The sequence below is a fragment of the Chanos chanos genome, chromosome 12 (assembly GCF_902362185.1).
Source record: "Chanos chanos chromosome 12, fChaCha1.1, whole genome shotgun sequence".
In the NCBI taxonomy this organism is placed as follows: domain Eukaryota; kingdom Metazoa; phylum Chordata; class Actinopteri; order Gonorynchiformes; family Chanidae; genus Chanos; species Chanos chanos.
Window position 1 is genome coordinate 22881310 of NC_044506.1, and position 12553 is coordinate 22893862.

At 37.6% G+C, this 12553-nt stretch overlaps 1 protein-coding gene across 1 annotated transcript; it reads right to left on the minus strand.

The window, feature by feature from the left end:
* Positions 1 to 2902: 2902 nt before the first annotated feature.
* Positions 2903 to 11165, minus strand: LOC115824892 (cytosolic phospholipase A2 gamma-like). Its single transcript, XM_030788615.1, has 10 exons — positions 11023 to 11165; positions 10379 to 10574; positions 9921 to 10026; positions 9641 to 9781; positions 9189 to 9254; positions 8482 to 8619; positions 5405 to 5497; positions 5020 to 5174; positions 3309 to 3474; positions 2903 to 3072 (listed from the first exon to the last, which is right to left on the minus strand). The coding sequence occupies exons 1-10, from the start codon at positions 11157 to 11159 to the stop codon at positions 2903 to 2905; spliced, it is 1368 nt and encodes a 455-aa protein (XP_030644475.1). The 5' UTR covers positions 11160 to 11165.
* Positions 11166 to 12553: the final 1388 nt, after the last annotated feature.

Below are 12553 nucleotides of genomic sequence, written 5' to 3' on the forward strand. Positions count from 1 at the left end.
TTTAATTTCAGACATGGATGGTTCAGGATCCAGGTCTTCTGCTATGGGATATTGTGGGATCTCATTGAAGATGTTGTTTTCTACTACACGGTCCTAACTGAAAAGGCTGCTGGAGTGCTTTTGCCAGAGGACATTCTTAGGGTCCTTATTTTCCAAGATTACTGCTCAGCGTTTGGAGCGGATAGATGTGTTGTTTTTTAAGGGCCAATCCAGCTGTCCTTGAAAATTTCATGGATATTGTTGGTCTGCAAAATGTTGTATTTCTTTGCTTTTCTTCTGTACTAGATGTTATCAGTTCCTAAGTTTCAGTCTGGGCAACTGATTTAGCCTCCTTGTAACCTTTTTTTTTCTTCTGGAGTTCTGTGGCCAGATAATGAATGTTTTCCTCTTTTTGTTGGTGAAGTTTTGAATCTTCTGTGTGTTTTCATCAAACAAGCTGCAGTTTTTGCTTTTGGTGTAGCCAACTGAACTTTCACAGCTGACTAGACCTGCAGTCAGCTGTGGTTGCTTTCACACCAGCGCTTTTTAGTCCAGTTACATCAGAGTCTGGTTCATTTTCCCCCTTGGTGCAATTCGCTTGGGCGGGTTTGAACACAATAATCGCACTTGGGTGCAGACCAGAACAACCGCTATGAAACCCTTGGGAAAAGGCGGTCTCGGTCCAGTCCCAAACAAACTGTGGAGCAGTTCAGTTGTGGTGGGAATGTGATCCGACCTCTATCCAGCACAACTACCAGGTGTATTCCACAAGTTTGAGCTACGCCACACGTCTTCTTTGCAGTCTGAAGCAGTACCATATTTTCAAGAGGTTTACTCGAGGATCATTTGGCATTCTGCTGGTATAGTTTGGCCCGGTGTATTAATTACCCAGATAATTACCGTGGTTATGAGCAAATGCCAACCCTGCCGTTGCTCCATATTAAATTGCATAGCAATGTTTCTCCCACAGAAATATGCACTGGTCCAGAACACAGGATCTTCTTCCTGTATTTATTTTCTTGGTCCTGCCCCAGACACATCTGGTCAATAAACGGAGAGAACATTCTCACATGGTTTTGTAGAGATGCAATTTGGTTCGCTTGGATTTTTCTCTGTGTGGAAAGAAACTGAACCAAGGGGCAAATGCTCCAAGTTTACAAACTCATCAACTGATTCAGACCATAGCAAATGAACTATAGGTGTGACAACTCCCATAGGCAACTGTGGTTTAAAGGTTAGGGAACCGTGCTTGTGACCGGAGGGTTGACGGTTCGATTCCCAGGACCAATATCCATGGACTTAATCCCTGGCCACAAGGAATGCTGCCCACTGCTCCTGCATCTGGTGTGTGTGTGTGTGTTCATTACTGGTGTGTTGGATGGGTTAAATGCAAAGGACAAATTCACTGCTCACTGTTCACAGTGTGTGTGTGTGCAATCACAGACACCTAAGTTTTTCCCGGTTTTGGGCAGGTGTGAGTCATCATCAAGTGTTTTAGTCGGTGGTCAGTTCAGCATTCGTCTGCATTAATTATGTACATGTGATACAAACATCTATGTGATCTTTTCCTCTCACCATCACATAGTCTAGGAGGCACCAGAGGTGGTACCGGGATACCTTAGGCCTATTCATTTTCATCATTTTATATGTTTTTAATGTATTATGGAGAATGCTGATGAGTTGAGCACAGCAGGCATTCTTTGCATCCTCATTGAGATACAAAGTTGGAGCCTGGGTGTTGATTATTGTGAAAAGTTGTTGTGTCCTAGGTTCCAGACAGAGTGTCATAAAACGCTCTGTGGCACTGATTTTGAACAATCTTGATGTCTATTGCAAAGCCAACACTATGGGGGTGTGGTTTGCTTGTTGATTATTCCTTTCAAAGCAACATGTCACCCACACTGATTTCAGCAAGATGCCTTTCATCAAGCAGGTGGGTCTCATTTAGAAGGACAGCATGGATGTTAAATCTTCTCAGCTAGCTACATGCTGGACATGTATGCATATTTACACAGACACAATGAGGAAACAAACCGAGGACAGGCACACACAATAATTAGGTGATTAGTCAATTGGGTACAACTGGGCTCTGAGTGGCCAAGAGGCAGGAAGGTAGAGACAGAGGCCTGGAAAGTGTGCTAATATCTGTTTACATACTGTTTTTAAACTATAACTGTTTAAACCATCTTTTGCTACCTGCCCTGTTTTCCTATCTGTCAGCATGATTAACTGAATATTTGTATGAGGATTGTATTTGTAGATATATCCTGACTTATGTGCCATTTCACTTTTCCTGAAGCCTTCACATATTTGTGGTTGTAACATTCAAAGTTAGGCATTCAAGATTGTTACATGATTTTATTTTTAACTTGTCAGTGATTTTAAAATATAAACTTGTAATTTCTTGTTTGAATTCTTGGGGGAAAAAAAATCAAGAAATGCATAATTAACGTGTTTTCAGTATTTTAAGTAATTAACCAACAAACCATGAATAAGAAGTGATAGTTTTAAATTCTAAAATAAAGTTTTTCCAAGAATATGTGATTCATTGATTATTGAAATAATATGCCATTCTTTTAAACAGTGTCTGATACCAGCAAGATGATGACAGAGCTTCAGTGAAATCAAATTTTAAAAGTTAAGATTTTAAAGGTTTACGAAGACTACGTATTTCCATGGATACGTATTTATGGGAAAAAAGCTAAAGCAGGCTATGCATAATTCAAAAATATAGATGGACATTAAACAAGTACAATAACAAATCACACCAGCAGGCTGATCAATCAATACTCCCACAAGCCTTAAAATGAGTTGTTATCTCAGAATCCAGTTTATGAAAGAAAATGTAATGTGGCATGAAGCACTGACATGAATAGCTACAGTTTGCTCACCACCCAAGCCCGTAGTTAAAGGAACATTTTCCCTAGCATGCTTTGGCCTTCTTTTTCTCAATGACCTCCCGAATCGCTGTCACTAGTCTTGCCTTGTTGTTTTTCACATTCTCGCCTGCTTTCTCAATCAGATCGATCATCATGTCATGGCTGTAGGCGCTCTGGAAGGTTCTATATCTTTTCACCCACTCCTTAATATGTCCTGAAAGCAGATTGAAAAGGCAGGGAAGGTTTTCCAAGGAGAACAGAAAATCATGGGTATTTATCTGTGTTTATTTTTGTATATTGAATTATGTTTTAGATGTGATCAACAGGCAAACACTCTGTCAGTAGTCAAAGTTATACATACTACACCCAAACACAATCCACTCCACCGAACACTGCCGTTTAAAGATGTGAAATACAAAATCATATGTGAATTAAAATAGGATCAGTTACCATCACAGTTGACTTTGTTGAAAAGAGGAATGTGGATCACAGTGGGAGCTCCGTTCTCCCCCTCAAACAGATAGAAGTCATCTGGCTCAGAAACACCTCTTGGCAATTTCACCTCAGGGAAAGGAATCTTCAAGTCCCTGCACATTTCAGAGGTATTGATCACAGTCTGTTGATGAAGAGAACATTTGTTGAGTCATTGCATCCATGACAAATGGGACACAGTTGAGTCAGAATAAACACAATTATAACTTATGGGAAAAAGATAATAATACAAAAACTATACTATAATGTATTGATATTTTGACAACTGGGGGTGTAAAGTATTCATTTCTACTAGTGTTTCAATGGAATCAACCAAAATAACACATTTTTCAAACTCTACATTTATTTAGAGGAAGGAATTCAGCCTTACTGGTGCCCCTGTTTTTAATTCTTGGTAAAATGTTGGACAACAGCACTGAGCCTTCTCTTATATGTTTAATAAGGCTGGAGAACAGATTAGTAGTGATCCTGAACAGTTTCACCATGGAGAACCTTTCAAGATAACCAGGTTTAATCTCATGCATTGCTATCTTCCATTCAAACCACAGGTTTTCAGGTCAAGAGACTGAGATGACTCTTGCAATACACTTATTTTGCTTTTTGTCAAAAGTTTGGCTGGTTGAGTTGGCTTTGAGGCATTTTGGGGGTCACTGAAATGCTGCCAGATCTGTCTGTGGCAAAATCACAACCTTTTAATCAAAGGCAATCAGATTTTTGGACAACATGCCCTACTGCAAATGCAAAAGCCTGCATACACATCACATTTCAATTTAAAAGCAATATGTTATATTTAATATTATGAATATTTGATCTAGACTGTTGCATGATGTACCAAGTTATTTATAGTTTGTCTCAAATCATATCACATCTGGCATCCTTCTGTAGCAAAAAAACTCCATGCACAGATGAAGGTTAAAGTTAACTGGTACTTATCAGTGTTGTGAGGGACTTCTGACAACTGATTTGATGAGCAAACTCCTATGGAACCTGTCTATAAAATAGGATCCGATTTTATTAAAAGGCAAATGGGAGTTGTTGATGATCTTATTCCAGGAGGATGTCAAGAATCTTGTGCCTAGTCAGAGAGAGACAGTCTCTTATCTTTTTTCCAATAAACTGATAATGCTGTAAATATTTTGATGGTCTGCATTAACAGGAGCTGTCTAGAACTTAACCTCTCTAAAATTTTGAATGTGAAGAGCTGTGGCATGTGGGAGGATGTTTATCTGACATCCCCTGACCTCTTTTTACCCCTCAGACTAAAGTGGTGAGTGATGGTGCAGGTTAAAATCTTCCTGTACCTGGGCGCAGTGATAAGCATCCTCCTAACTTTTCCTAGCATACTAATATAGAACACACAACACAACAGCTTAACTGCTGATGCTTTGGAATGTTTCATGAATCTGATTCTTAAGTATGAGGCTTGAAGCAATATTTTTATTTTTATTTATTTATTTTTTTAATTGCAGGTTTAATTTTAGTAAAACTAATTTAGAAGGAACATTTTTGTCTTTACTGGAGCAAAAGAGCACAGTTTTACTGAATCTCTGAGAATAAATAATGCCAATCTTTTTGGACTTGCCTGTATTCTGGGTCACTCATTCGACCATACAAATGTGTGTGAGTGTGTTCATATGTATACCTCTTTGCTCATTTCTGTGTGTCTTACCTCCATTGGGTCTCCAGCACTGAAGTCAAGGGAGATGATGAGATCGATGTCTCTTTCCTTTCTCAGCATTGGGAAATAGGGAGAGTTGTTCAGCAACCCAGCATCCTCATAATATGTCTTCTCCTCACTCAGAACAGAGAGGCGCACATCTTCTTCTTCTTCTTCTTCTTCTTCTTCTTCTTCTTCTTCTTCTTCTTCCTCTTTTTCTTCTTCTTCTTCCTCTTCTTCTGCCCCTATTGATAATCACAGTAAATAACATAAAACCTTTACACGGCCAATGCACAAGGGCACATCTTCAACATACTGCAGCTACACTAAAGTAATTTGTCCTCTACACTTACTCTGTCAATGGGATCTGTAATGGCTGTTAAGACTTTGTTCCTACCTTCCATTTTGTAGAGGAAATTGTATGTTGTTCCCCATGTCCAGGTCTTAAGAAGCCTTATGATGTCATTCAGAATACTGATAAAGCTTGCACCTTTACATAAAGTTTAAAATGAACACAATATAAAAAACATCAACCTTTGATATATTGAGACATAACATAAAAACAGAAAATTGTACAGTGAACAATGCACTGGCTGTGAATAACAGTGTTGTTTAAGTTCACACCTCACAAGAGCTAGCTCAAAGTTCAGTTCACACAGACTAAAATGAACAAGTTCACCTTCATAGGAAGTTCACAATTTTGAATTTTGAACAAGTTAACAGTCCTAGTTCATTTCTTTCCTGTTTTTTGTTTGTTTGTTTGTTTGTTTGTTTGTTTACAACATCATTATCATTTTAGTTATGTTTTCACCCCTTAAGCGGATTCCACTACATATGCGCAAAGAAAACACATAATCAATATTTAAAATATTTCTCTCACGACCACGTTCTCAAGCTTTTGGATACAGGCTATATTAGTGCTATGGAAAACTGTAAATGTGAGCAGTTTGGAGTGTCTACCTGTCATATTTGGTATATTAAATCATGTTAAGCTTTTTTCACGTTAAGCGTCGTTAAGCGTTTTAGACTGTACCGGAAATAGGCTACATAAATGAATTCTCATTGTGGACATGAGGATATCACGAGCAACAGCAACGGACCACATTCTTGAAATGCCACCGTGAACGTTAACGCTTACGGTGCCTTTCTCTTCATATTTGCATGTAGTCTACCAGTTTACCAGTACCACATCACTTAAAAGAGGGAACATAACAACTGCATCACTTGGGTAACAGCCTGAACCCCCGACCTCCCTCCACTACAAGAAAAAGTCTTTAGTGGGCTACAGACCACACAAGCATTTGGAAGTTCTTGTGTCCAAAATGAGAGAAAGGTACTATAAACCTGTATGTCTTTACATCTGTCAGCGGAAGGGGCACGGTAAAATCTCAACTTGTTGAAAACTTTGTTTTACTGTTTTTAATTGAACCGTAATTTACTGAACCGCACAAAACAATGGGATCGTGGGTATAATCTCTTTTCACTGTCGATGAATGACAGTCAAGTTCACGTTCTTTAGCAAACGGATACATTCACATATGTCATTCACCGAAAAAAAATGAGCATGTACAATGAACGCTGTTGAATACCAATGTAAGGTTTCTAAATATATGGGTTTCACTATGTGGTGCTCTTATCTCCACCTTCCTCTGATTCAGCTGATCATTACTTGCCTTCACTGGCTCACGAACCACTGACTCACACTGACTGATTATTGTTCACACCTATCGCTTTTTCATCAACTCGTATTATACACAGGCATATAAAGATTCGTTTGCTCTCTAACATCTTTGCGAAGTCACCATTTACTACTTGGTGTTCTAAAATTTTAAACTCCATTCTGCAGCATATTCCCTTAGTATGTTCTGATCCTTGCCTGTTACATTATCTTTGATTTCCTTTGATTTCCTTATTTTTAATACATTTTTAATGCATTATTTTTATTTTTAATATTTTTAATCTTAGACTGTGACAGATGGTTGTAGCTTGCAGGGTTAATTTCGGCAGGGGATTTTGATTAAGTCTTAGATTTAGTCTTTTGACTAAAATACATATTTGTTTTTGTCATATTTTAGTCATTTGATCATTACTAGTTTTAGTCAATGAAAACTATTCGAGTTTATTCAAATTTTAGTCAAATGAGGTTTGTGGTATTTTTCTCATTGATTTTGCACCCACATTATTTGCAGTGTGTTTAATTTTCAGTTGTACTTTAGCTAGAATGTCTCCACAAATCTGTTCTTTTCCTTCTTGGAGTAGCCATGATTTGAGTTACCAAGTTAACGTTAGTTAGGCTAAAAATGTGTAAAGTTCGATTTACAGAGGAGGGGGCATATTGGCAGGGCAGCATAGCTAAATTGCTTGTCCATTTGTCTGTCTGACATTACCGTCTCATTAGTATTCGTCAACGAAAATGTTCATGTATTTCATCACAGTTTTTATTCTCAGAGTTGCATTTTTATTTAATTGTTTTCTCGTTTTCGTCCTGGAAAATAATTCGCTGACAATCATTTTTTGTCAGAGCTTTCGTCGACTGAATTAACACTGGTAGCTGACATCCCCTCAACAGTTTCACTTATCTAATCTAAAACTCTTTCACCAGAGGTTACAGATGGGTCAAGCAGTGACAGATTCTTTTGGTTATACCAAGGTTACAGCAGGTCTAAATGTTATAACAGATCAGTAAGTTTTTTTTCACCACATTCTTACCTAACTTTCTTTGTTATTTTCCACTGATCAATCTGAAATGACAGTATTATAGCTTAAGACTTGATAAAGCAGAATATATGTTCAGACAGTGTTAATGGTCAAATATTTTCCACACCTTATGTACTGCCTTGAAGAAAAACAGGGGTCAAAAGGAAATATAGGAATTTGAATCTGTATTGAAATCAACTGTAAAAGTATAGCAGTTTAATAATAGCATGGTAGTTTTAATGTTACAGTATATAAATTTACACTAATATGTTTAATTAATTAAGAGTAAGATATATTAGCTCTTTTTCATATGATTATGTACAGTATATTTATCTGAAAGTAACTGATCTTTATGCTGATGATGGATTTCTTTGAAATCAGACTAATAATAAAAGTGGCTATGTAATACTGAAGTGACAGGCTTCAGTAACTACACATTAGAAAAGCACTACCAATACCAATGCCTCAGGTCAAAGTAATTGTGAATTTATTATCATTCTAAGTGCCACTGGCACACATCCTGAGTTCCAAGACCAGAATCCATTAACTCATCATGGATTCACTATTCTGCTGAATTTAAAAAAAAAATAAAAAAAAACACAGGCCAGTACAACGGTATTTGAATCTTAAGAAAAATGAAAATATTTCTAACAAAAAATGCTGTTGTCATTAAAAAGGTATCATGAATAAACTATGTATCTAAAGATATGGTGAAAGATACATATCATGAAAATTCACAAAATAAATGTACAGAATATTGGAGTTTGATAAACATACCTTTCTCTGAGGTCTCAAACCAATCTTCGAAGTTTTCAAATATGGTCAGTGTGTGCTGCTTCAGTATGTCATGCCTGCGCTCATGGAGTAACCCCTGTGCAGAGACAAACATTTCTTTCCTAGGTTTGTCCCACTTTCCTGTGGTGGAAAATATGACAGGTTCATATTTTAGTAAAGAATCATGAGTTTATGATAAGCAAACTGTTCTCAGATACCGTTCATTCATGACATTAATTCTGTATGTTTTGTTATTTTAATTGTGTAACTCTTCTAGAGAACAGAAATGTACTTCTAGAAGTATGGAATGTTTATGAGGAATGTACCCTCTAGCAGCACAGTCATTTCTGTGATTAGACTTGTGGGGTCTTCTTTGTTCAGTACACAAATATTTAGGTCCGCGAGGGTTGACAGCACCTTTTGGCCCAGGGGTGAGAATAGCCCAAATGGGAGAAAGCCTGTGTGAATGTGTGTGTGTGTGTGTGCGTGCCGCATCCGTGTGTGTGTGTGTGTGTGTGTGTGTGTGTGTGAGAGAGAGAGAGAGAGAGAGAGAGAGAGAAAGTGAGAGAATTTCAAAACATATACATTCAACTGAACAATCATAGCAGGTCATTTTGGAGTATTGAAGATGTTTAATTGTCCAGAATGACTCATTAAACAGAGAAATAAATAAAAAAGATTAATGAAACTTAATCAGAGAACATGAATACCTCTGATCTTTTCCCAAAACCATTTCAGTATCTTTTCTTTATCAGCAAGGGCACTGCCACAGAGTCCTATGGAAAATAGCAGAAGGGGTAACCATTGGTGGTCTCTGGTTAATTATGATCATTTATTTACTTGTCTGTATATAACATTACTGCGTATTTAACATGTTTATATTATGCATATTGCTAAAACCTTCTATCTACATGCACTAACAGCCATAAACTTTTTATTGAAAAAATAATAAAAGAAAGTCGCTTTCCCCCATCTCTCTTAACGTTGTGTGTATGTTTATGTCAGCCTCTGTGTGCTGTTGGCTCTCTGTTAGATTTGGGAGGAAATGAACATGGGAATATTTTGAAGGTTTTTAGTCCATTTATGAGCGTTAGTGTGAATGAAGACAAGGACTCTCTACTGTGACTTATTGGAGTGTCTGCTCTTTGACAGTGACAGATACCTTGCAGATACAGCATGTCAATCTCAGGCTGCTTTTTAATCAAATTTCCATTTTTAAACTGACTCCCAAAATAGGCTGAGTCCACAAAAGCCCCAGTGACAGAGTATCCAGCTTCATGAGGTGTAATCTCAAACCAAGCATCTGTACAGAAAACAGCATCAGATTTTCAGCCTTATATTTTAAACACACACACACATACGCACATACAGACCCAGACTCAGGTGCATACACAAACAGGCCTTACAATTCGCCTATATACACACATGGACACGGAACAAACCTTGGTTCAGTTTCTTCTGTTTGTACTGCTTGTCAATCACAGTGTAGATGGGATATGGGTCTTTGCTGTGATTTCCTTTCTGATTACTTATAGTGTTCTCATCAATCTAAAAATGAATTGCAATTTAGAATGACTTAGTTTTACCTGTGAATAAAAATGTCCTTTCACAGAAAATCTTGGCACAAGGTGACACTCCAATATCTTTTCGAAACGATGTCATAAAGTGTAAAATAAGTGTTCGTCAAAAGTTCAGGCTGGAATTTTTCATGGATTATCTACTTTGTGCTTTCTTACAGTGCAGTTCTATAATGTGACATCTGATTTTACCTCTCAGTTTATTTCAGAAATACAGGCCAAATACAGACAATAAGTAACCACCACAACAACCACAAAAGACAGATTATGGTTTCTTCAGTCTGTGTGCTTCACTCTCTTACCTCATTACTGAACACACTTACCTCTTTCACGATCATAGAGACAAACATTACAGCCCAGACATGTGTGAGGGAGAAGTTGGGCTCATCATGGTATTTGTGCAGTTTAGTCCAAGCATCCTGCAGGCTGACTTTAGCCCCAAGCCTTTCCATGATGTCTTTCAGCACAGCATTCAGATGAGTGGACCAGTCTGGTTCTTTGTATAAGGACGCCATGCACCTGTACACCATATCCACACCAAAAAGAGTCAAATATTATTATTAGAAATCAAATCATAACTCATTTATATAAGTTCATTCATTCATTTATTTATTTCACTTTCTAAGTCATTTCCTGATTTGGGTCGCAGGGGGTGCTGGAGCCTATCCCAGTGCTCACTGGGTGAAAGGCAGGGAAACACTCAGAAATTATAAGTCACGTATCACTTCATTTATAGAAGTCATAGATCCATTTATCTATTTCTAATAGTACAAATTTCTTCTACTCTGAGATACTAGTCATATCTACATTAATCTCTGTATGGTTTATCAGTACACAAACTGTAAAGTACATTTAATATAGTTGTACAGTGTACTGTCTGTATGTCACTGATTTACAGATGTAAGACACACTCATATCCATGTCCACCAGTTTATACTGTTCATGTGTATGTGTGTGTGGACAGTACCATGTGGATCCTGAAGTTCCACACAGATACAGTATACAGTCCAGCAGATCACATTTCTTCAACTGAACCAGTGATCCCAGTAATCCCAGCATGGCTCGCTCGCCTCCTCCAGAGCCCACCAGTGCAATGTTGGGCATTGTATCCTATAAGGAAACATGTGTGACATACAAAGATGCCACTCAGTTCAATCTTAGTGAACTTAATTGCTAGACTGACACTCAAATAGAAAAATCATCAGTTTGTGATTTCTTGCTTAACAGGGTGGTTGAAGTGATCTGGATACACTCAATACTGTGTGAAATCTGCATGTTATAAATATATACCTCATGCTTTTTCAGTCCCTCTCTCCCTGTCTGTGTGCAAGTGATAATTAAGTTAATGGAGCATTAGGTTTAGTCATAGAATGGCACCAGTAAGATTGTTATATATAATGTTCCTCTGCACAGTAAAACAATTAATGACTTAAGAGAAACTGAGGGCTTCGTACTAGACTGCAGGAGATGTTGTGTCTCTGTAAACACTGTAGAACAGTCTCTCTCCTCCGGGCAATATGCTGCTTCTCTCCTTCATTCAGAGTATGACCGGTTCTGACTTTACTACTGTGGGAACAATGCAAGCAAGGACAGTAAAATATAGAACTATTTTTTTTCAACTGGTTAAATAAACAAATAAAATATCAAAAAAAGTTTCACTTACCCACTCAACTACACAAACACCCACCCACCCACATACATGCATACGCACACAGACACACACACACATGCACACACACACACACGCACACACACTCACACACGCATGCCCACACTCACACACACACACACACACACACACACACACACATGCACACACACGCACACACACTCACACACGCATGCCCACACTCACACACACACACACACACACACACACACACACAGGATCTGGTAACACTCTTAGTTGTACTGTTAAAATGTATTCTCATTCTTATCTATGAATAATGAAATCAATGTTCATGAAGTTTTACCTTCTGCTCTGAGACATCTGTAAAGGTAGAAATATAGCCATAAATGATCGATACTGGACATACAAACATATAAGTCTAAAGTATCTTTAGTAGTGTATGGTCCAGCATATGGACATGTAGATACAGATGCTCCTCTTTTAAATAACAATTTTTTTTGCTTAACAAATCAGTCTAATTATGCAGTTTCATTCAACTCTACACATACCTAATGTGATGACTTATGGACAACCTCTTTTTCAGGAGGCTGGTGAATCTCAGTGGGATAATTCATGGTAAAATGAAGGTTAATAAATGAAAATAAATTTATTTCACTGTTGTGCATACAAAACTATAAAATATGTTAACAGGTGTTAGCTGGTGGTTGTTGCATTGCTGGTGTGAAACAAAATAAACTGAACTACTGAGTAAATGTCTTTAAACATGAAATATGTGATTGATCTTTACCTTTCCCTCTGATGGCTGAAGTCCACTCATAAAGTTGTTAATGTGGTTTGTGAATGCAAGATTTCATATAGTGTATGACAT

Bases quoted from the DNA above. Each gene is read 5' to 3' on its own strand.
- LOC115824892 (XM_030788615.1), bottom strand. From the start codon at position 11,159: ATGCCCAACATTGCACTGGTGGGCTCTGGAGGAGGCGAGCGAGCCATG. The intron at 10,575-11,022 runs GTACTGTCCACA...TATGGTGTACAG, and splicing joins GGAACTTCAGGATCCACATG to GTGCATGGCGTCCTTATACA. The intron at 10,027-10,378 runs GTAAGTGTGTTC...ATTCATTTTTAG, and splicing joins TCTCTATGATCGTGAAAGAG to ATTGATGAGAACACTATAAG.